The sequence below is a fragment of the Triturus cristatus genome, chromosome 3_1, assembly GCF_964204655.1.
Source record: "Triturus cristatus chromosome 3_1, aTriCri1.1, whole genome shotgun sequence".
Taxonomy (NCBI): domain Eukaryota; kingdom Metazoa; phylum Chordata; class Amphibia; order Caudata; family Salamandridae; genus Triturus; species Triturus cristatus.
Genome location: NC_140583.1, coordinates 1172201825 through 1172227379, shown reverse-complemented (window position 1 = coordinate 1172227379; position 25555 = coordinate 1172201825). Strand labels below are relative to the sequence as shown.

Below are 25555 nucleotides of genomic sequence, written 5' to 3'. Positions count from 1 at the left end.
AGGCATCAGTAACCTGGCACTCTGCTGGCCGTACTAAGATGCAGGATCTCATATTATCTCGTTCACGGACCCAGGAGTCACCTTGGATAGGTTACCACTTAAATCTGAGCCAAGGACACTGTCCATTCCAGAGCTATACTCCTTGCCCAAGGAATTCTTACTCTCTAAGTATACCCCATGGTGCCCCACCTGTGCAGCAGTGGCAAGCGCTCGGTCTCTGTCTGCCTGGGTCTGCTGATGTGTAGGGATCACTGTTCTGTTCCTCTGCACACAGAGGCGCCTGCCCCTTTGTGCCACTGATGCATCTCTCTGGGGGTTCGACCAAGGTGAGCAGGGCTGCACATCTAGCCACTCCCAGGCTGCAGTGTATGAATCAAAGAATACAGCCATATTGTTATGTTGCACATGTAGCCTGGCAGGAAAAAGTAGAGCATACGCGATGGCCAGCACTCGTTTGAGGGACAAATAAGAGGCCCTAAGTTTCTGGGCAGCTGCTGTGAAGTCCAGGTAGATGGAAACCCTCGCAATTTCCACCTGGAAAAGGCACCTGGCATGAGCCTGCTGCAACAAAAACATGATCTTAATAATGAAGAAGCAGGGCCCTCACAGGTCATGGTGGTGTGCCTAGCTCAGGGGGCCAGGAGGGAACCCTTTGTGCACGTTCCAGTGCGTAGAATTTAGACAAGCCCTCTGGACCACCATCTCCTGAAAACAGTCTTCAAGAAAAGAGACCATCGTGGTACCCTCAATATGCTCAGATAGCCTATTATCCCAATGTAGAGGAGAGTTCTTTCATCATAAATGCCAGATACGCAACAGCGGTTTCCACTGTGTGTATGAGATCCATCTTTTTCCTGTGATCATCCCAAGAAGACTGAGTTCCACAACCGCAGCGTCGATCTTAGCCTTCGGCCCCTCTCTAGTGAAGGTAATGGCCGTAAGGGTAGCATCCACTTTATCTCCATGTGGCAGTGCCCAAGGAACATCAATTTGTAGCACCATGGGAGTTGCTGCTGTCCTTGGTAGTTCGACCCAGGGGCAAGCAGCAGTGGCACTTTAGTCCTAAAGGCAGCCACAAGTGGTGGGGAGATAAGTAGAGTTGAGAGATATGAGCAAGGTATGATAGGGATGCAGCACACCCCTCTGAGTGCATGTGAAAAAGGGGAATAGTCGCAGTCTCAGCGCCAGAAGTAAGTTTTCACAAAGTGAGCAATCAAAGGATCAGTGCCTCCTCCACTGCAGGCATTCACAGCTCCCCCGACTAGGCACAAAAATGAACAATCTAGCCTATTTCCAGAGCCAGCAAAGTCGGATACATCAGACCTCTCTTAAAGGGGGAAAGCACAAGGCCCAGTGCCCACCAGCCAGCTTTTTAGGGGGCCCAATGGAAGTCTAACTCGATGGATCATGGGTAGGAATGGCACCAGTGCTCCAGGTCCAGACATTCCAGAGGGGGCCCGCAGTGCCCCAACCGTCCGGAGTCACCCCCCTCAAGTCAATTGTCAGCTGTAGATGGCGCAAGGGGTCACACGGTCCACTGCCCTGCCTTCAGCAAAGCACCCAGGCACAGATACACAGGGCCCGGTCTGGTGTCCGCCCACCGGTGCCCTGCAGCTCCAAAGGTCCCCCAAGATCCTCAGGCACTCAGGCTTAAACCCTCGAACCAGGAGGACTGCAGTGCCTGGCAGGGAGGTACATCCAAGCCTCCCGTGCCTGGTGAAGAATCCCACAGTAAGCTTGACTCACCATAAAATCCTTTGGCTCTCAAGGGAGGCAGAGGAACAGCAAGGCTGCAAGTCTGCTCTGCACCACCTCTGGCGGGAGTGAGCCCCAGATCGGGGCAATGCTGCGCACCAGCTCCTCATGGTGGGCTGGGCCATTCCTCCCAGCTCAGGCAGCCTACCACGGCGGCCCCATGTCCATGTGACGAGGTCGGGACAGGCCACAATCACAGTGCTGCTTCTCCAGTAAAGCACCCAGGCAACCAAGACATCTGCATTGTTCCTATCAGCCCCCGGGTGTGATCAAGCAGACACTGCCCGCAGATGGCCCAGGGGAAGGAAGGATTAATGATGGGAGCATGGGTCAGGAAGGAAGAGCTTGCAAGATGCTCACAGCATGTCGGTTAGCCCCTTCCCCACTCCACAGAGCTATAAACTGTCATGGAATTCCTGTATTTTATTTTACTGTCTCAATGCATTTTTTTTACTTTTCTGTTTTCTTCTTTTTAGAAGGGGCACAAAGATGTCTTTGATTGTTACCTTCACAATACGTATTAAAAAAAGAAAAACCCAGCCAGGGGAAGTTTGCAAAATAGCAAAAAACTAGCAATAATTCTCCACCGTAATCTAAAAGGATTAGAAAAACATTTTTTTCTTAGCAAACCCTTACCGACCAAGGTGGCATGCTTCATCATTGGGGTTCTTCCCGATCCGCTGCAGATCGTGGCGTGCTACAGCCAAACGATTTCGCTGGAGCACTCTGAGATAGAGTCTATGATAAAGACAGTGTAGGTGAGGGGAGTTGGAACTAAGTGCTGCTAGGTTAAAAATACCTGACTAGTAGGGCTCTTGTTTTATTCCTGACTCTGTTCGGTATGGTTAAAATCAGGGCTTGTGTTTAAAGGTGTAGACTACAATAAGTCTCCTTTCTTCAAAACTAGTCGGTCAACCTGTTTCGAGTCTTTCCCCTATTGGCTCTTCATCAGGACCTATAGGAAAAACAGTTCCTATCGGTACCACTCTTTAAAGTCTTTTAATAGGAACATAATAGATAGCACGCCATGCGCATACCCCTATCATACATACGGTAACCTGTAACGTAATTCTGTATATTTATGATACCAAGCTAGTGCATCATGGTCTTGCCAGGGAGGAGGGGGCCTGTAGTCACAACTTTGTCAAGGCTGTCCTCGGCCTTTGTGCCTAAATTCAATCCATGTAGACTGCAAATTTAAGACCAACCAGTTCTGAAGAAAAAAGACTCATTGTACTTTACTCCTTCAAACACAACCCCTGATTTTAACCATACCAACCAGAGGCCCGAATAAAACAAGAGCCCTACTACTCGGGTATCTTTAACCTAGCAGCACTTTGTTCCCACTCCACTATGTCTTTATCATAGACTCTATCTCTGAGTGCTCCCGCCTAATCATTTGGTTGTAGCACTCCTCGATACGCAGCGGATCGTGATGAACCCCAATGATGAAACATGCCACCATGGGGCAACCCTGGTGGGTGAGGGTTTTCTAACCCCCAGCTGGGTTTTTTCTATTTTTGAATACATATCTACAAGGAGGGCGAACACAGTTTCTACATCTTTCTCCCCCCCCCCTTTTTTGTTGAATACATTCACAATACAACATGTGCTCAGAGTAATCTTCAGTTATTACATTTATGCATTATTACTGAACTTCTTTGTCTTTGCTCTAGTTTTCCTTAAGTAGGCTAAGGATGAGTTGGATAAGAACTCCGACCGCATATCCATGTAGAACCTGAATACATTTGAATAGAACAGGAGGGATTTTGTAAAACTAATTCCTCACAAACTAATAAATGGATTTACACCAGACCAAGCATAGGCACTTTTGGCAGGTCAAGTTATATACCATGTTTAGTATAACCCTCTTCAGCTGTATTTTCTGTAGTTGGGAGCAACGTTTCCAATGAGAGTAAAAATGTGAAACGCTATTTTCTGCCCCCCTCCCAACTTGTATTCCCACTCCCTTGACTGATCTACATAATTGAAACTTGGTATGCTGAACCCAAACCGGAAATGCTTATCTTTTGAAAAGTTTCATGCAGATCCATCAAACATTGTGAAATGGTATTGACAAAAAAACGCTTATCAGTGGAAACTCGTACCTAACTATATGTTTGGTCACTATCCTCAATATATATAAATGTGCCTCTGTGATCACGTAATCACTACTTACTGGCATCTCTGCGGGGCTGTAGTTCTATTTTAGCCACTTGTGGCAACCCTATTTAAAGTGCAGGTGATTTCAGCAGGACTAAAAGAAAAGTGAGATTATTGCTCTTTTATTTGGAAGGCAATTAGATAGCAAGACAGTGGTTGTGGGTTAGAATTCCAGATTGCGCTGGCCATATTCATTTCAAAGCAACGAGAGAAGCTAGGTTTAACACCTGAAACAAAGCAGACAAAGTGTCAACCAAGCTGACTGCTAAATAGGGATCAATCCAATATGTACCCTGGACCCTAACCACCATACTCCACCCTCCGGCTGCCATACCTGAATAAATATTGAATACGGTCAGCAGATGCATAGCATTTGTATGACATCAGTATGTGTGTCTTATCCTCTGTCGAGAAATGAACCAGTCTGCCATCTTTGGATTTGTGAGTGAGGGCTCATAATACGGTCGACCAGGCCTGGGGAGGCAGGCTATAGGGGGAGGGCAGGGTCTCAGAAAAGGCCATGAACACTGGTGCAAACAGCAACTGATGATTCTTAATGATTCAAAACGTATCCCAAACTGTGGGTCTGAACCCACTGGTGGGTCGCAAGCCGATTTCGGGTGGGTCGTAAAAGTCCAAGCAATATATAAAGCTGCCTCTAAATTCTGTAGTTTTTCTTCTCACATTTGCTGCGCTTCAAAGATAGAAGTCAAATGTCAGGCTCTGTAGACTGAAAAATTTGCTGTTTATTTGTTTAACATGAGGATTGGTGTTTACAAACTCCTCTCACTTAATAGTCAGAGAAAGTAAAGTAAAGTGAATTATGTGACAGTCTTGGTGGGGTGCAGGGGGTGTGACAGGAAAGGCTGTATGATGTCATTATTTTGTTAAACATAAGAAATTTAAATACCTGCAAAGGAACTGTAAACATTCAGCAGTTACGAAAGCAAAAATGAATTGTTTTTTAATTTTGCAGTGCGATGAAACAAAGATTTCAATAGAATCAAAACAATTCAAGACTCGTTATTTGGTGATGCACAAATCATTAATATTCACTGAAACCCAATTTCCACACATTATCATGTGTGTACAATATAGTTTTATCAGTAAAACTGTATGTCTGTGCAAATGTGATCATTTCAATGAACAATATGCTGTCTGTAAATGATAGCGTGCTACCACACAATGTTTCATTAAAAAAAAGTGCCCACCTCATGTCCATTAAAGCTAGGTGGGTCACGAAAACCTATCATGCTAAAAAGTGGGAGATGGTTCTAAAAGTTTGAGAAGCACTGAGCAAGAGTGAACTGCTACCCATGTTGAGACTGAGAGACTCGAAACCTCTTTTGATGGCTTATGATAATAGACAACAACATGACTACAAACATAAGATTACAGTTACATTTAAGATGTAGAAAAGCAGATTGCAGCTTCACTGTTGTGTGCATTATTATTATATCATAGCTTCACCTATGCATAGATTGAATGCATCACCAATTGAGATGTACAGAATAGCAGCTTCATTTTAGTTATATAAGAATAGATTACAGCATCCCTAAAGATCTGCGTGAGATAGATTGCAGCTCCACTGAAGATCTGCATGAGCATAAAATGCTAGTCTTTCATAGAATCCCAAACTTTGTGGAATGTATTAAATATCTGGTCTACAAAAATACCGTAGTATGTTTGGAATTGGATAAAATTAGGTGGTTTGCCATGCACTAACACTGAATTGAGAGTCTGTTTCAAGAAAAAAGCTTTATCATAGTCGTGTTCTCTATATGTGGAATCACAAGAAGGAAAAGACTTTAATGCAACACCCAGATAAACTTTAAAATTACTCTAAGATAATGGAAATTGTCTCTATTTGATGACAGTCGGAGTTTGGTCATATACTACTGTAGGAAGCTGGGGTTCTGTTGCAGTAACTCCCCCAGTTTTTGACCGATTTCTGATGCACTTTGACCTGATGTGCCCTGTGTCTCTGCTAATCAGGTTCCCAGGGCCTGTGTTCTTTTCCAAAACGGAACTGTTGTACACCCAATTGGAACCACTCTGGCCACATGTAAGTACCTTGTAAAAGGTACCATGGGTACCAAGGGCACTGTGACCAGGGAAGGCCTCTAAGGGCTGCAGCACATATTGTGCCACCCTAGAGTAGTAAAGCCATAAAGAGTATATAGTCTGGAAGCTTGTCTTTACGAACTCCACAGCACCATAATGGCTTTACTGAATTCTGGGAAGTTTGGTATCAAACTTCTCACACTAATAAACCCACACTGATGCCAGTGTGGAATTTATTATTCCATGCATTTAGAGGGCATCTTAGAGATGCTTCCTTAAAAACGACCAACCTCTGGTGGGTTCCCTGACTGGTAAACACCAGCCTGCCACCCGAGACATGTTTTCTGTCCCCTGGGGTGGGAGCCATCGCTCCCTGAGCCCAGAAACAACGCCTTTCCTGGGTGGAGGTGGTCAAGCCTCCCCCTGGTCAGGCAGAGCCATCTGTGGCAGGGGAGCTTCAAAAGCCTTGTTGCCTTTGTAACTCAACCCCAGCCTCTGGTGGTATCAGGAGCAGGCTCCCTTCCTGTTTCCCCTCCTTTTTGGTGTAAAGACAGGCGGGGAAAATTAGAACAGCCCAGGAGTTGTACCCACCTCTGCCAACCCCACCCCTCAGGTGGGGGAGGCGAGGTGAAGCCCACTCTTCAGTGCCCATCATCTTGCAGATGGCAGGCACTCTCCAATCAGGGTTAGGGATTGTGCCCACTCCCCCACTAGGGTGAGCACACCAAGGGTGTAGTCACCCTAAGGTCAGTAATGCCCCCTAAATACAGTATTTAGAGGGCGGTCCTGAACCAGGCTGACAGATTCCTGCAACCTACAAAGAAGAATGGCGAAAGAAGATGCCCAGCAGAGGAGACTGCAGAGAACAACTGACTTGGCTCCAGCCCTGCTGTCCCGTCTACAGTTTCCAGAGATCCTGTGCCAAAAGTCGCCTTGTCCTGCAGCCAGCGACATCCAAAACCCCTGGGAGGACTGACTACCTTCAACAAAGACCGAATCTCCTGTGAACAGTAGCTCTGTTCAAAAGAAACCGCCAAAAAAGACACTGCACCCGACGCCTATGGTCCGAGTCAGAGTGGCCCACCAGTCCCAGCAAGGTCCTCCAGCACTCCAGAGTCTGAGTCCACTGTGGGTTGACCCCTCCACGACTCCGACGTCGCCTGCAGCCTCTGCACAGAGACCCACCAACCACGAGTGGCCCGGTAAGGTGAAATCCGACCTCAAAAGGCACCCCTGCATCCAGCCGCCTTGGAGAAGAAAATCCGAGGTGCACCTACATCCCCGAGCCCTCCAGCTTACCTGCCCAGCTGTTGGTTCCTCCTGGAAGACTTCCTGGACCGAGCCTGCAGCTAAAAATCAAAACCTGCAATCCCCATTGAAAACAACTGGACACTCGACACCAAAACAGCACCCTGCACCTAGCCGCCCCTGTGCTGCCGTGTGTGCACCAGGTGTGCTAAACCGGATCCCCTTTTGCCCTGATCTTAGTCCAGGAGCTTTTCTCCCTCAACATTGTGGATCGCAATGGGCCTCAGCACTCTGCACCCGGCTGCACTTGTGCCGCTTAGGGTGCTTTGATAGTGCAACCTTGACGCTGGGAAAAATAGGAAATCGCAATTAGGAAATTCAAACCCAAGGGTTCCTCTAACCATAAGGCTACCATGAAGGCACCCCGAAATACACAGTGCACATGTAACTGCACATATGCCCTGGGGGCATATGTGCACTTCATGTCACATTAAAAAATGCATGTTCAAATGCATTTTTTAATCGTGCACATGGTTCACATCGACGTTGAGACGATGTTAATAGCATTTCCTAAATGCCTAATTCACATTTAGGAAATGCTTTGTACATGTGCTTTAGGAATTGCACATAAGTAATGCCTATTTGCGAGTCCTTAATCCCGGTCGCAATTCACGATTTCTAACAGGTAGAAATCCCAAATTGCAACTGTTTTTGGGGCTTTGGGCCAGATGTACTAAATCGCCTGTTTGTGATTTCCTAATAGCGAATTTTAGCAAATGTGCAAACTGCGATGTACAACAGTGTATTATTCACTATTAGCGATTCGCAGAAGGACGGAAATGGTCATCAATATTCATGAGGCAGGTCACAATTTGCGACCCATTGTGAATGGCTACAATCACAGGGATGGTGGCCTGCCGGGGTCAGCAGACCACCATCAATGTAATTGCTTTTTAAATAAAGCAATGTTTTTTCTTGTAATGCAGCCCATTTTCCTTAAAGGAAAATGGGATACATTTCAAAAATAAAAATAAAAAGCTACCTTTTGATTTTTAAAGAGTAGACAGGGGTCCGTGGGTATTCACAGAGGGCAAAGGGTTCCTTAGGGACCCCTTCCCGTTTGCAAATGGGTTACCATCAACTTGAAGTTGCTAGTTACTGCAATTATTTTGAGACTGCATTCCCAGTCCCATAACATTCATACATACCAGTGCTATTTGGTATTAGGAAGGGATGCCCTAAACATTCCCCTTTCTAATACCGAATCACAAAAGCCAAATGAGATTCGGTAACAAGTTACTGAGTCGCATTTTGCTTTCTATACGTGGCAAAATGCATTTTACCAGTCGCAAACGGACCAGTAAATTGCTTCGTACATCTGGCCCTTTGTACCCATGAAAAGGCCAGTTACCATTTCTTAGCGGGCCAAAACTGCGATTGGGCCCTTTAAGAAATGCTAAATGGCCCATAGTTCTGTGTGTGGTGTCAAACTATTCTTAAGTTATAAGTATCTGCTCTCGCCTTCACCACCACATGCATCAGTTCAACAGATGCTTTAGTGCCATAGATTTACAAATGTCATGAAGACCATTTAAACTCCACACCCTTATATTTGAAAAGAGGTGACTTTTGCAGTTATAAACTGTACAAATTCTCCATTATACTTTTGTGCATCATCTCCTTCATGTTCATGGGATATTCGGATTGAATAGACACACTATGCAAATATTTTGTTTATTTATTTTGTGTGTTTGCATCTTAATGAATAAAAGCATTTGTCCATATGTTCCTTCGTACATACATACAAAGACAGGGTAGGCATGATTTTAAATGAAAAGATGGTCTGGGACGATTTAGATGCTGGATACATATAGAAAGACATCACACACTTTGGGGTTGGGAAGTGCGCAGTATAGCTGAAATATCACAGGAATCAAGTCCGCATCTATAGAGCTTTGTCAGAGGTGTGAATTTCAGACTCCGTAAGGGAGTCTGAAATATGAATAATGAAAATGGGGTTCAGAAGTGTGCGAGGCTGAATAATGATGCACAGATGGGAGAATGGTGCGAATAAACGAGGTAAGAGATATGCAGGTGGGGACAGAGGAAAGAAGTTAACAATAAAGTAATTGCAGAAGACTTAAAAGAGTGGGGAAGAATAGCTCGAGTGATTCGTGAAAGGGTTCACATAATGGTTGAAGTGATAGAGGAGGGTAGCTACTAAACTTCTTGAAAGGCAGACGAGGTGTGTAAGACATGAGGCATGTAGTGGCATTGAGGCCCCCACGTTTTGTATAGATTATGGTGGCATTTGCTGGGAGGCATGGCTGGTAGTGTGAAGAAGGAGACTATGCCCAACACAAAAGAGGACCAGTCCCCAAAACAACGTGTCAGTTGGATGAGATGAGCAGTACCAGAGCAGTTCACAGATGATCTGGAAATGAGTTGATACTATACACTAAATATAATAAAACATATGAATAGTCTGTTTGAAATTAATGACCAGTTTCCTGTTTTTAGCCTCATTTGAAAATATACCTCCCATCATTCGCCGTGGACCAAACAATCAGACTGTTCCTAAAGACTCAGCAGTGCAACTTCAATGTCAGGTGACAGGAAATCCCTTTCCAAGTATTCAGTGGTTAAAGGATGGCCAACGGATTGTGGGCAGCGACACAAGAGTTGGGATGCTAGACAACGGAACACTCCAGATCACTAGTCTACAGGTAAGAGTCATTATCAATATACTCAGTTTCTTTTCAAATTAGGGGATTTATGGAAATGACCCAATTGTAAAAGCATCTACTACCTCCGGAACCCTAGGGTCGCTGCTTTGGTGATGTATAACAGACACCCATGTAATTAAAAAAAAAAATGTTATTAGGTGTGTGTAAATGTGTCTAAGACGGGATATAAGAAGAACATTTTGGGTTCACAGCGCTCCTAAAATGGCGCCTACATTATGTAGATTCAATATATCAGGAGTCCTGCAGCTCGCCTAACGGGTACCTCACCAAAGAGGCCTGCAGAATAGGTCAGAAAGGTGAAATGAAAATTCTGATGTTTCTCTTTTCATGATAAGACCAAATCTTATTTGTGCCCCACAAATACCACCAGGCTGCCAGTCCACCATACTAACTGAGAAGGTCAATGAGCTAGTTTCTTTCTGAGTGAAACTTCAAGTACTGCGTCATACTGCTGAACTCTCAAGCAGAAAGAAATGTCTTTCATTATGGAAACTCTTTGCTAGATGAGTGTGTTTTGCTAAACAACAAAATGTTTAAATTGCTACTGCTTTACTATTATGATGTCATAGAATGTTTCCATGCACTCACTGTCGATGTATGCATACCCACAGCTCCCCTTGTGTTTTTATCCTAGAGTGACATTTCTAAATAGATAGCTGCATGGGCGGCTGTCCTGTGTACTTCAGCAGCAAAGATGCAAACTTGGGACTTTTGCTGCCAGGCGGGGTGACTAGTAAGAAATTAAAGTTGGGCCTGTAGCTAAAAAGAGCGATGTCAAAATAATATGAAAATAGTGGTAAAATAGCAAGTCGTGAAGCATGACATCTACCTTCACGGAATCTTACCACATTTCACAAAATATGAAATAATAAAAAAAATACCTGTGACCGCCCGGATTTGCAAATGTTGTCAAAACATTAATGAAAAGTACATTCATGTTTGTACTTTCAGACCTAAAACTGGTTCTATATGGTGCGGTAAACCAAGCGGACCTGAAAAACATTTGGTTGCCGTTTAAATGGAAATTTAAGCGAGACATTAGTTATTCTCACCTTCCTAATACGTTTATTAAGAGTAAAGCGGTAATAGCTAGTAATACAATTATAGCGATATCGGTGTCAGTTTGAATGTATGTCGATTTAAAAACTGTTTAAAATCAAAAAATTACAATGAACAATTTAAAGGAACTGCATCAAAATGACCTGTTACTTAATCTATTTGTGTTATAAAAGAGATATGATATCAGATGCACTTAAGTATATCCATTTAGGACCCAGAATGCGACATCTTAACAAAGTATGCATGTATGATAAAAATGTTCATGAAATCTGAAAAGTATCAACCGCCTTCAAAATAAAAGAAGTGGTGGGCGTGTTAGCAGTTCTCAGAGCCATTTAACTATCAGGATTCTTCTCCTTCATCTCTTTTAACAGACCATCGTTGGGTTTACCAACCCCTACCACGGTCAGTGCTAGAACAGGTTTATAGTTTTGTTTTACTCTTTCTAGTTCTCTTTCGTGACAGATTAATATGAGTAGCCGGGGTTGAGGTAAATAAAAAGGATTTATTGTCCATAGTGAAGGAGGGTTTATGGTTTCCATTGAAATATTAGCATGTTTCCTTGTAGGAACAGGCAGCTAGCTCTTGTAATGACTGCTGCAACCATAAGGGATACAGTGGGTATGTCAGATCCCCCTGTGTTTTAGGCCCTACAAACATGTGAACCGTATCTACTGTGCTGGCGTCTTGCATGAAACATACTCCTCCTTCTCATATGTGGCAGAGAACTTTTGTATCACGTGGTCTTTACCCAAAAGAAACACCCTCAAAACACAGTTGTATACATGGTAGAAAAAAGTAGATAGATTTTCAATATATAATGCAGACTGTCCCCTATTTGCTCTGCAGTTGCTGGAAGCTTGCACTGCGGATGCCTGACCCCTATTCTTTCGCATATGTGTGGGTGAGAAGCTTGCATTGCTTCTGCCTGTGCTTGACATGTTCTCTTAGGAAAGCCAACACTACTGCTTTCTGAATTGTATTCGCACTGTGTGTGCGGGTAGCTACCACAGTAGTTACTTGTGCTGTATTTGTTTTGTGTAGGTTAGGGGACCTTGCACTGCTATTGCATGGGCTGTACTGGTTCTGGGAGAGGCAAACTGGCTATTCTGATAGCCTTGTGTGGAGTGGTTGCACAGTTTTTTTCTATGGTGGAAATTGTGTGTGTGGGGGAGGGGTAGCTTGCACGCTACTGTCTGCGCCTTCACTTGAGTTCATGTGATTGAAGCTTGAATTGCTATTTCATATGCTACATTTGTTTTGAGTCAGGTCAGCTTGCACTGCTTTTACCTCTTCTTTATATTTTGGGTTTGCTGAACGCTGTATGCCCCTTTTACAGTGTTTTTATGTATGTGAGGAAAGCCTGAACCTCTACCTGCACATGCGGTACCCGTTATGTGTGAAGGACAGTTTACACTCCTGCTAATGCTACAGGTGTTCTCTAGGGGTGGGCGGAATTTGCGGAATCGCGGTACGCAAATCTCTGCGAAACGGTAAAAATTCTCCGCGAACACGCAGAAATTCCGCGAACACGCGGAATTGCTTGTTCGCGATACTTTTTTCCTGTTCGCGATCGCTGTTTGCGTGCTCGGGGTGAAATATCTCGCAAACACGCATATTGAGAACGCAAACAAGCAAAAAATTTCGCGAAGTCGCGGAACGCAGATTTTTGGGCAATTTTGCGTTCTCCGCGGAACGCGAAATTACCCAAATTCCGCAAATTCCGCGAACGGAACGGAATTTACCGCCCAGGCCTAGTGTTCTCATAATGTGGGAAGATATCGTCACTGCTACTTGTCGCTGTGTCTGCTTGGTCTGAACGAAGGAAGCTTGCATTGGTTATGGCCATCCTGCGCCTGTTTTTGTGTGACCTACTGAAACTTGAGAAATCCTTTCCTCGATGGAAGAGCCAGAATGCTTGGCATTGGCAATGCTTGCTGCTAATTGCAATAGATGTAAGTTTAAAAATGTGACAATTCAAAATAATTTGGTGCATCTATCAAAGTTTTTTTTCAGAATTATTCAATCGTGTCACATAATTGCTCAGGCATAGAAGGCAATGTCAGGGAATATTTTCAAATACCATTGACCATCATTACTTTTTTTTTTGTAAACTACATTTTTTTCACCAATTTAGCTATTGCTAAATTATTTGAAAAGATTTTTGCCAGATCAATATATAGAAACAGCAAATGTAATAGAATTATCAAATTATGCCGAAGACATTTTGAGAATTAAGTAGAGTTTGTGAAAAACAATTGAGCAGTTTTAAATGAAAAACTAATCAGAAATATAAAGCATTGCGTGTTTGAAGGTGTTTCAGTATATTGGCGTGGGCATAATCATCATCATGGAAAGATTGCGGAAATGTGTCGCTATCCTGCCATTTATCTCTACAACAAACATGTACATGTTTAGAAGGACCGACGTTTCCCATTCCGTAGGTGAAGAACAAGCATTTGCGTTGCAACAGGCCTCTCATTAGTTAAATGGTGAGCTATTGGCGTTTCTTTTGCAGTTTTATATAGTGCGAACTCGCCCCGAAGGTGTCGGAGTGCTTAACATGAGCACCAGTAACATTACACAAGGACACATTCATTTTTAGGCACGGGGAGTTTAAGTGATTTGCCCAGAATCGCAGGACGCTTGAGCCTCCTGTCAGACTCGAACCTGGATCCCCTGCTTTAAGGTCGACCGCATTTGTATTAAGCCACAAAGAAATGTGGCATCCGCCTGGCTTTGTTCTTCTATTAATTGACTTTTTCAGCAATGGTGGTATCCAGCGCTTTAGATTTAGATGTTTAAAGCTAAAGCGTGGCTTGCCACCATTGCTGCAAAAGCCAATAAATTTTAAAAAAAGGTTGCGTCTGCTGTGGTTTTTTTCTATTTATGAACAATTGTAGGAATTGTTAAAGAAATTAAGGCACTCACATGGAATCCATTTCTCAGATTTCGTACTATTAGAAACATTTCTCAAACTCATTGGGATGTTTACCATAAAAGTAAAACATTGACACACACCACTATTCTGCTAGTATCCTGGTCTTCATTTCCATAATCTATTTTTATAACGTTTTTACTGTGGGGGCTCCCACATTTGCATTGCATGTAAAACTGTGCCTTTATGGCTAACGTGGTCATGTGCTTAGCCACAGAGCGTGCAGTAGTGCACAAAGTAACTAAGTGCAAAAAAAGCATGAATCCGTTTTCAATGGCGAGTTAAATGCACGAAAGTGAAAACAAGCAGCAGCATGACCAAGGCAAACAGCATAGTGCAGACCTCATTAGCTCCTGTGGTTCATTATTACCTTGCAGCCTTAATCCGAGCTCTACAATTACCTATTTTCAGCACCACTTCCAAGCCATTGAAAAGTTCTGCTCTGCTCTAGACCCTACACAAGCACACGAGTACCTGCATTGCTTCAGCTCATTGTACGAAGCCATCTGACACACACATGATTAGCGTGCTGCCAAAGTTCAGCATACCCCGGAGACATGCTTCTGGCACAGAAACCCAACAAACAAGCAACAACGATGGGAGGTGAGGCACTGGGGAGATTAAGTGATGGCAGCTGTTACGCGTGCAAGGAGGCAACAGATGGCTAACCAAAAAAAACAATAGGTGATGTTCTCTAGGAGGAAACCAAGCACACAAAGGCGGGACAAATAGACAGTATTGACCAACCACAGTGAAGGAATTTATAAAGGCAGGCCAACTAACCAACCAGAAGCACAGGCATTTTGAATGCCCATATCCTGAATACAAAAAGAACAATTGAAGACCAGAATGCTGATCAATGTCAAACCTTCGCCCCAGTACAGAGATCTGGTTATAAATCCATTGTTTTCTGCTCCCCTTGCCTTTCCAGTTTAGACCCGGCCATATGCAAATCAGTCTTGACCCTGTTCCCCATGGGGACAGTCCAACCCGAACTGCCAGGCCAGGTCCTCCCTGGACAGGAAACAACCATCCTGGGATCGGTTTCGGAGCATCACCCCTCATCTGCCAGGCTAGCTTGACTCCAGTGGCATGGAGAGCACTGGACCCTCGTCTGGTCATACCCGTCCCACTCGGGTTAACAAATGTTTCATTTGCTCTGCATTCCGTCCATTATCTGTGTGTCTTTTGCATATCCTGCATACCAGCATGTCCCGAAGAGACAGCGCAAGTGCTGCGTAGGCGAGACCTAAAAAGGGAGTTACTTGTGTATGATTGGTGCCTGCTGTGCACATCTCAGGGGCTGAGTATGCAGGCAGGGATAATGCAGGTCCCCTCGACTTAACAGATGTAGGTGCATGGAAAATACATGGGAGGGACCTCATTAATGGGGATGGATGATGCAAAAAATGGTAAAAGTAGTGGAGGAGGCACAAATGTGCATGTATGCATGTATCTGAAAATAGTCTATCTTTACCATATACATCGAAGGTGAATAATTTGGGTTGCGTCTTAAACGGCTTGTTACTGGGCATAAATCTCAATCAGAATCCCACACTATTCCTTCAGTCACAAGCAGAAAAGCCAGAGGGGTAGCTTCAATCTTTACAGCAGGTGCAGTGGCACAGGAGTACAGAGGCATGAGGTGCCCACTGAACCCTGATTATTGCTGTAATTCACAGTTCAAACAGCAGCCATAGAGCCTATTTCCTCCTCAGTCGGACCCATGATGGCAATGGCGATGCCACTAATGAGCACTCGTTCTGCCCACAGAAGGATGAGATTTTAAGGTGCCCAGGGAGATTGATGTTATTTGGATATTCACTTTCTTTGCATATTATGATCAAGGAACTCTGTCCCATTTCTTCATCACTTCAGTTTAGAATGCATCCTCACACTCAAATCTGTGTCACGTGAAGTAATGCATTTACACCACCTCCCTCTTTTACTTTAAATGCTCAGTAAGAAACCTTCTCTTTTCCTTTATCCATGTGAACAGTGTTCGATGCACAAGCGAATGGGTGGACCAAGGTGTCACACACAACTCTTTTGTTGCTCTTACTGCATCAAGCTCGAAGCAGAATCTGTAATACTTTATGTGTATAAAATGTTGAGAGAATGCAACATATTATGATAGTTTTCAAACAGTATTAGAAATTTACTTAAACATATGACTTGTAATTGAATAGTCTGTGCCTATATCAAATTAGCAGATTTCCTGGAAGAGTAATCTGAAACATATTTCGAAAAGAAAACTGGCCATAGTGCCATATTTTAAGGCCTACAATACAGCCATTAAAAAAATATGATCAAATATCATACACATTGCATTCCAGGCAGGATTGGAAATGTGCATACATTGTCTCGGTTTACACAGTATTTATGGGCTCACACTGAAGTATTAAAAAACATTGGCAATGCCAATAGATCTGGCTTTAAAGGAATGCTGTATGGCAATGTGAAACACCTAGCATGAGAATAGATATGTATTTTTTGAAGAAGCAAACAACTGTAGAATACAATTGGTGTTCGATAAAAGGTTAGGTATCAGTTCCATTGTCAAGCCAGGCCTAAACATCCATGTTGGCTAATGACTGCCCTCTTCCTATATGTGCTACTGCCAGAAAAAGCACTGGCAGCTAGATAAATAACGAACTGATCACAGCTGTGTGGACGCAAGTGTGAGAAGTTGGGCTGGTATATGCTGTCCACTAATTAAAATGGGCACCTTGCACCAGTCCCAACGACCCTTATTGATGATTAGGTTAAAGACAACCTTTATTAAAAGCTATCCTAGTGGTAGCTATGGAGAGCAGTCTTCAGGCTAAGTCTCAAAGGAATGTAAAGCAGCTTGGTTTACCAGATTATAACCTCCTGAATGACCAAAGGAAAGGAGAACCACACAAGATATATATATAAAATATATGTATTTATTACTAAACACTCTCTACTAACCTCTTTATGAGATTAGAGAACAAGGCACATAATATTACAGTACTAGAACGACAGTAAATAGCACAATACACAGTGGGCCCTAGGGGGAGACCAAACCATATATTAAGAAAGTGGTATAAGAACCACGGCTTGACTAGACACTATGCCTAGAGCACGTAGAATCGCTGGGACCCCAAGGAACCACCCAAGGTAGTGACACAGGGGACCCACGGGGGACGCGTGCAGTGTGAGAACACAGCCGCGAGCTCCGTACAATCCTATGGGAAAGTCGCGGTTGGAATTTTTCAAAGATTAAGGACACTTAGGAGAGGAATTTGAGCAAACCCTTTCAAACTTAGAAGGTTCTAAGGCCAGCACCCATGTGAGCACCGGAGCACTCGTGTTACCTAACCCAGGGAAGCCAGGTGCATAGGTGTCAAATGGTGTCGGGAATCTTAGTTGTTTTCAATGGCGTGATGCTGCTGCCGGGAAGATGAGAAGTGTCCGTGTGATCCAAGCCTGGATCGGAGCTGAGACGAACCTGAAAGCAGAGGGGACAGAGTCTGTGTCACTTGCCAGTGACCAGGGGCACGATAGATGAATGCCCACCGATGTCGGGTGTTTCAGGTGCGATGAGGTGAAGCTTGACTCTGCAGCCAGGGGGACCAGGAGACGTAGATGATGATCAGAGTCTGCAAGCCAGCTGTCCCGCGAAGGATGTCGAGTGCCGGGGGGTCAGTGTCCGGATTGGAGACCAACAAGCCTTGGCAACTACAACCCACGCAGTCAGAGAAAAGATGCTTCGGTGTGGACCAGCAAGATCCTGGGGACTCCCCAAGTGATGGAGAGTCATGGCATGTCTGGAGCAACCAGGTAAGCCCACTTAAAGTTACAGTTCCCTCCTCAGGGACCCACAGGTCGACGGACCAGGGATCACGAAGGGACGTCGAGAGGAATCACAAAATACCAGACCACGGAACACTCATGGAGTGTAGGTCAGTGATCTTCGGTGGAATCACTGCTCGGGGTCTGGACTACAAGTAGCCCAAAGCACAGCCTCAGGGATCGCCAAAAAGCATATGCTGCTGCAAATGTGCACGGTGTCCAGGGGTTCGGGATGCATGGTCCGCACGAGGGCTGCGGATCTCTGGTTTGCTGAGAGCACTGGTTGGCCTCGGGAAAACTTAAGAACCTGCCTCCTGTGTGGCCAAATCTTCGGAGTCCATCAGGAGATGCATAGATGCAAACCAGTCATATGCGTTTTAGGTGCCTGCCTTGCAGGGGAGTAACTCCTTTACTCCAAGGGAGATTCTTCGGTCATCCAGCGTAGTGTAGATAAAACTATGTTTAAAAAAAACAAAACAGTGTAGTGTAGATAGTTGAAGTACTTGGTTTCTGTAGCAGAGTTTTGTTCAGGTAAATCTAAAGTCCTGTAGCCAGGGGATCCTACTTTATACCCAAGAAAAGATTGGGACAAACTCTGGGGACCCACCTATGGGAGGGTCAGGACAGAGGGGTGGCTACACCCATTTCCTTTGTCCAGTTTCGCGCCAGAGCAGGGGCTGATAGCCCCTGCAACCGGTTTGAGCTGGACTATGCACAGGGACACCAAATGTGCCCCCAGTGCAGACATCAAAGCACTCTGAGTGCACCCACCCAGCCCCAATACACTAAAGCCTGTCTGGGAGGTGGTCACACCTCCCTGTGGCAGGGAACCTATTGTCCAGCCATCCCCTGCCAGAGTTTCGCCCAGCAGCAGGAGGGCAGACCCGTGTCTATGGCTGGCAGCATCCATTTTGGGAAGCCAAGGTTTGCAAAGCTGGTACCGAGTGTACCGGTGCTGTCATATTTCTCCCTCTCGTAGGGTGGAATCGTACCTCCCACACCAGTTACTGGTGTGGAGGTATGATTCCAAGGTGTTTGACACCAAACACAACATGTTCCCATGCAGCCGTTTTAAAGTTGGCATTTACCGCGAGGTTAGAATGCACTTAAGTATATATGGTTGGCTGCATCACAAACAACCCCGGAATATAGGTTCCGAAAGCTGCAGAGGGGCTCTGCTCATGCATGGGCACCCTCTCACATAAAACCCAGCACCCTGCCTTCAGGATTGATAAGGCCTGCCATAGGGGTGACTGACAGGTTTATATTTGGAGTGATTAAGATAGATATAGTGAAACTATATCTAAGTAAGGGGTGCATGCACCACCTTACACAGGCTGCTGTAGCAGACCTGTTGTCATTTTGAATGGTCTCCCAGGGGTGGCATAATACATGCTGCAGCCCCTGAGAGGCCTCTGGAGTACCTATGCCCTGGGTATATAGTATACCATATACTAGGGACTTATAATGGGAACCCCAGAATCCAATCTGGAGTGTATCTAAAGTACATGAACAACCAATTTAGGGAGAAAGCAGATAGACTGGAGTCCTGATTAGCAGGATCCCAGTCAAACTATGTCGAAAACCAGCAAAACACCAGGCAAAAAGTGGGGGTAACCATGCAGTCAGATTTCACCTTCCTACAGCAAACACTTATTTTGTGGAAGCACAACCTCTGCTCAATCAAAACATGTACTTCTGGCTCCCAACATGTGGTGCAGCACAAGTCCTTCTGTAGTGATTTCCACATAATTGTCTGGCAACAGCTGCATTGTCAAGGCAAATCATAAAAATGGGACTGTTCCCATTGGAGCAAGGTCAAAACTGATTTGCTTATGGCTGGTTCCAAACTTGAATGGTGTGCACAATAATGATAGCCTGGGATGTGACCCAAGTTATTGCCAGTAGCTAAGATTAATTCAAGCATTCCATCCATCATTTTTTGTATAACTTTAGTATTTGGGGCCAACCATTATACTCCCTCCCTTACAGTACCCTGACATTCTCCTACCCAGGTGGAATTACTGAGCAGTGTTCATAAACTGCTGAAAACATTATTTTAACCTAAAGGTAACATTGACTGTGGTGGATCATAATGTGGGAGCAATTTGCATATGATTAAATCATTAAAAATGTTACAACTTTACCCAGCAAGCCTCACAACATTTCTCAAGATTCAACATCATGAGGATTTGTATGCGAGGATGTGAATTTGTAGAGTGCGTATAATCACATGTAAGGGTGTCTAGGGGCTGAGTGGGGCAGGCCTGATAAGGGAAGAGGAGATCATGCCTGTTTTGTCAAGAAGAGCCATGTCTTGAGGTTCCTTTAGAAGTCCATGAGGGAGGGGAGGTTCTGAGGTGTTTCAGTAGGTCGTTCCTGGTATTCCTGATGCGAGGGAGCTGTGCTCTTGCCCGTGATGCAGATCGACGGTGTCTTGTGGGCTAAAATAAGTTTAGGCGGGACTTGAGGTAAGCTGGACCAGTGTTGTGGAGAGCTTTGTAGACATGGGCGAGTAGCTAGAACTTACATCTTTCCTGGACTAGGAGCCAGTGGAGATTGCTGAGGTGTGGACAGATGTGGTTATTTTGCAAGATGTTCAGGAAGAGTATGACCGCGGCATTCTGGGTGGTTTGGAGTCGGCGTAGGACATGGGCTGGGGTTCTGATGTAGGAGGTGTTTCTGTAAACAAGTCTACTTTTGAAAGAGCCTGGGTGACCATTCATCTGGTATTCAGTGGGATCCACTTGAAAATCTTCCTTAGCATTCGCAGGATGTGGAAGCATGATGAGAAGACCGCATTGGTCTGGCTGCTCATCAAGAGGTCGGTGTCCAGGATGATCCCAAGGTTCTGGGAATGGTTCACATGGGTGGGTGGGGTGGCCTAGTTCAGAAGGCCACAAAGAGGTGTTCCTAGGGGAGTGGTTGTTGCTAATGATTAGTACGTACGGACGCACGCAGACAGCAAGGCAAGCGTGTTGTGTGTGCAACTGTTTTAAAGGGTTTTAAGTGTTTTTACCTGCTTTAAATAAGGAAGAAAAACAGATCTTTTTCATCTTTATCTATTTACCTGTCTTGGTCACGCCACAAACCGCACTGCTCCCCGTTCCACCACAGGTTTTCCCGCCAATTGAGTGGAGGGAGTATCCGGCCACAGAGTCCTTCCCCCTCACTTCCGGGCAAGAGACCGGAGGGGGCAGAGCCTCACTACGCTATTTTACACACATGCCAGACTCTTCGCGCAGCTGACGGGCGTAGACAGCAAGGCAAGCGTGTTGTGTGTGGAACTGTTATAAAGGGTTTTAAGTGTTTTTACGTGCTTTAAATAAGGAAGAAAAACAGATCTTTTTCATCTTTATCTATTTACCTGTCTTGGTCATGCCACAAACTGCACTGCTCCCCGTTCCACCACAGGATTTCCCGCCAATTGAGTGGAGGGAGTATCCAGCCACAGAGTCCTTCCCCCTCACTTCCGGGCAAGAGACCGGAGGGGGCAGAGCCTCACTTCGCTATTTTACACACATGCCAGACTCTTCGCGCAGCTGACGGGCGTAGACAGCAAGGCAAGCGTGTTGTGTGTGGAACTGTTATAAAGGGTTTTAAGTGTTTTTACCTGCTTTAAATAAGGAAGAAAATCAGTTCTTTTTAATCTTTATTCACTTACCTGTATTGATCATGCCACAAACCGCACTGCTCTCCGGTCCACCACGGGTTTTCCCGATTGAGTTGAAGGAGTATCTGGTCACAGAGTCCTTCCCCCTCACTTCCGGGCAAGAGACCGAAGGGGGCGGAGCCTCACTTAGCTATTTTACACACATGCCAGACACTTCATGCAGCGGGCGCGCCAGCGGCACGCCAAAGGCAAGCCCATCTGCGGCCGGCCAGGGGTCACAACCATTGCCCGTCTCCAGATACACCTGAGGACCTATAGCCCACACTTCCTCCATAACCTAAGAGGAACGACACAGGACAGTTGCCGACACTCCTGGAATGTTGCAGTTGAACACACTAACTGTCCCCAGTGTAGGTTTCACTTTCAACCGACCATTAGGACACGCAGACCCCCTACTAATCATGTAATTCTAAAGATGTTCCTGCTGGATTGCAGATCACTCCCTAAGCATGCCACTGAAATCGTTTTGTTACTGGAAGAATGTAAACCCGATGCTCTCTTCCTGACAGAAACCTGGCTCAATACTGAGTCAGAGCCAGTCCTTACTCAAACTCTCCCTCCCGGCTACCTCATACAACGAGAAGACCGCAAAACGGGCAGAGAAGGAGGCTTGGCGATCGTTTTTAAAGACCACTATAACTGTCGCATCTTCCCAGACCAGGTATTAGACTGCGAGAGTTTGCTCTTCTCCATTGATTTCTTCTCTACGAGTACCTTCTCTGGCCTTCTTATCTATCGCACACCCGGGGCTTTAGGCCAATTCCTCAATTCCCTCCTTCTAACCATAACAAATCTAGCCTGCTCGCCATCTAACTTCTCAGTATTAGGGGATCTCAATATTCACCTAGATGACACCTCTGACCACACGACTAGGGAACTGATCTTGAGCCTCTCTGCACTTCAGCTAAAGCAGAAACTATTTCAACCCACCCACACTAGAGGTCACCTACTCGACCCTGTGTTTAGCAACTGCACCGAACTTATAACAGGAGCGCCGTCCCCACTCCCCCGGTCTGACCACTACCTGATCCCCCTGTCCTGGGACATCCCTGATCCTATCCCCCCACCAAACACGGTGTCCCGCAGAGAACGTAACTGGTCCAAGCTTCCCAGAGAACAATGGATCTCAGCCCTCAAAGTCACTAGACCTGCTAGCGACCCCCAACACTATCACAGCTAACGAGAAATATAATCACTGGATCCATAGCTCCCTGGAAAAAGTGCAGAGCTAAAACGTCCTCATGGTACTCCCCTAAACTACGGAAACTTAAACAACACTGCAAAAGGTTAGAGAGGAAATGGAGACTTGACTACTCTGCTTCCAGTAAATCTGTTTATAGCGAGGCAATAAAAACCTATAAAGGTGAAATTAAAGCTGCCCAAGTGGTCTACGAAGAAAAAATCAACGCAGCCTATAACTCCCCTAAGGAAATCTATCGGATTGCCAAATCCCTCTTGAAACTGCCTCAGAAACAACCAAACTTATCGATGCCCAATCCCGCTGCAACAACCTGGTGGAATTTTTCTACCAGAAAATACAAAAAATGTACTCTGCCTTTTCTCCTACTCAGTCTGGACTAGCCTCGCCCCCCTCCACTAGCCCAGGATATGGATCAAGAGCCACCTTGGAGGCCTTTCCCCCTCTTGACCTCATAAACTTAGACCCTATCTTGCACCGGGTGAAATCGGGCTCTCCCTTAGACCCTGCACCCCCACAAGCCCTGGCACCAGTCATAGGAAACATCCTACCCACCACCCTCGACCTGCTTAACGCCTCCATCTCCCATGGTGTGGTGCCCCCGTCTCCCCCCGCCCCTGGAAGTGTGCTATGATCAAGGCCCTCCTAAAAAAAAAAAACAACCTCGACCGAGACAACCTCAGTAACTACTGTCCTATTTCCCTCCTCCCTTGGTTGAGCAAGATTTTAGAAAAACATGCATGTAAATTCAGTGCTGGTACAGTTTCTAGAAACTAACAAGCTACTAGACCTCTCACAGACTGGCTTCCGTCCTCAACATGGGATCGAAACCGCCCTCCTCGCAGTAACGGAGGAGGCCAGGAGGATCCTAGATCAAGGGGGCTCTGCGGCAATTATCCTTCTCGACCGAAGTGTTGCATTTGACACGGTAAACCACGACATGCTGATTCACAGACAAGTGAACCTGGGTGTAATCAGGCAGCGCCATCGCCTGGTTAAAATCATTCCTATGTGACCACTCGTTCCAGGTCTTTGAAGGTGACGTCTCCACTTGCATGCCCCTCAGCTGTGGTGTGCCTCAGGGCTCCTCCCTGAGCCCCGCACTGTTCAATATTTACATGAGCCCCCTGGCAGAGATTGTCCACCCATTTGGCATAAAAATCATCACATATGCTGACAACACTCAGCTCGTGGTGACTTTAAACCACCCAGATAAGTCACCAAGCAACCTAAGAAATTGCCTAGAGGAGGTTGCCAATTGGATGGAACTCTCCTGCTTAAAGCTCAATGGGGACAAAACAGAGCTCATGCTCCTTGGAAACTCCCCTTCCTTCAACTCGGAGCTACTGTGGCCGAAATGCCTTGGCCCCGCTCCAGTAACCAAAAACCAGGTCAAAAGCCTTGGCTTCTGGCTGCACCACTCCCTTAGTTTTAACCATCAAGCGGCAAAACTCTCGGCCATTTGCTACGGCATGCTGAGGATGCTACGTATAATCCTTCCTCTTATCCCATTACAGGCAAGAAAAATCATGATCCAAGGCCTTATTCTATCGCGCCTGGATTATGGGAACGCCCTATATCTAGGGGCCCCTAAATCCACCCCGCAAGCTCCAGATAATTCAAAACTGTGCAGCCCGCACGCTCCTCCAGATTCCTCATCGACAATCAGCAAACCCAGCACTAAGGAGGCTTCACTGGTTACCGGTCAAGGAGGGAATCCAATTCAAAGCCTTGTGCATTGCCCATAAGGCCTTCTGGAAGAGTGGTCCGGCTGTCAGCCAATCGTTGATAACTCCCTAGAAACCTGGCAGACAGCTCCGATCAGCATCCTCCCTCCTAGCCCTACTCGCCAGAATAAAAAGAGAGAGATGCGGCAGACGCACCTTCTCTTATAACTCAGCCAAACTATGGAATGCCCTACCACCACGCATGCGGTCGGAGCCCAATCTCTTACCCTTCCGCAATCATTTAACTACTACCTCTAATCCACCAATTTCTCCCCTTCTGTCCGCGTTTGTCTGCAGCGCTGGGATGCCTCGGGGTAGCTATTGCGCTATATAAATGTTTTTTTCATTTCATTTCCTTCGGCAAGAAGTCAGCTTCCTCGCTTCATTCTTTACTCTATAAAGACAACATCTTTCAACGACAGGTATCCCAGGTGTGTGTTTTTCTTTTTTCCATTTTAAATAAAAATTATTCCTCCTTTACGTGAAAACCATTAAATGGGCATGCTCCCATACATCCTCTATAGCCTAAACCACCCTTTAGTGGACATAAGATTGGGATGGAGGGAAGGGATCTTAAGGACTGGGATGAAGAATATTGTTACATGAAGAATGAAGATTCTCTGTGAGTGACTGAACCATTACCTACCTGGGTCACTTCCCCATCCCCTTCCTTTATAGATGAGGATGTGCCAAGCCAATAAAACTAACAGAAGACTAGAAGACTTAATAAGTAATAGAACATGTAGGACTACATGCTGCAAACACACGTGACATTTGTTCAGTTTTACTCAAGATTCAAAGACAGGAAACAGAAGATAAAGCTTTTTGAACAAAAATCTAAATCATCATTACGTTCAAATTGTAGCCTGCATGAAGAATGAAAGTAAAAGACACAGCCGGGAGGCTGCATTGAAAATATTAGAGATTGAAGTGCCCTGGAACTCTGCCCAAGAAGCTGCAGTCCCCAGTAGATCTTCCTTGAACACGCGAAAGACGGGCAGACTTTTCTACAGATTAAGCTATAGACATTGTTGGCCAAATCCAACAGGGGAAGAAACCAAGGGTTTAGACCTTTTCTGTGCAATACCAGCTTTGACAAAATAGTTAAAGCATTGAAAATTTGCTGTCCTATTTAAATAAATTGAATTCTGCTGGATATGTCTA

The 25555-nt window shown here is 45.3% G+C and overlaps 1 protein-coding gene across 1 annotated transcript in view; it reads left to right on the top strand.

Annotated features, from left to right (window-relative positions):
• The window catches only part of ROBO3 (roundabout guidance receptor 3), a 1168980-nt gene that overhangs the window by 688432 nt on the left and 454993 nt on the right, over window positions 1–25555 (top strand). The window contains exon 9 of the mRNA XM_085646102.1: window positions 9751–9956. Coding sequence (XP_085502228.1) covers window positions 9751–9956 — 206 coding nt within the window. The remainder of the gene's footprint in view (window positions 1–9750; window positions 9957–25555) is intronic.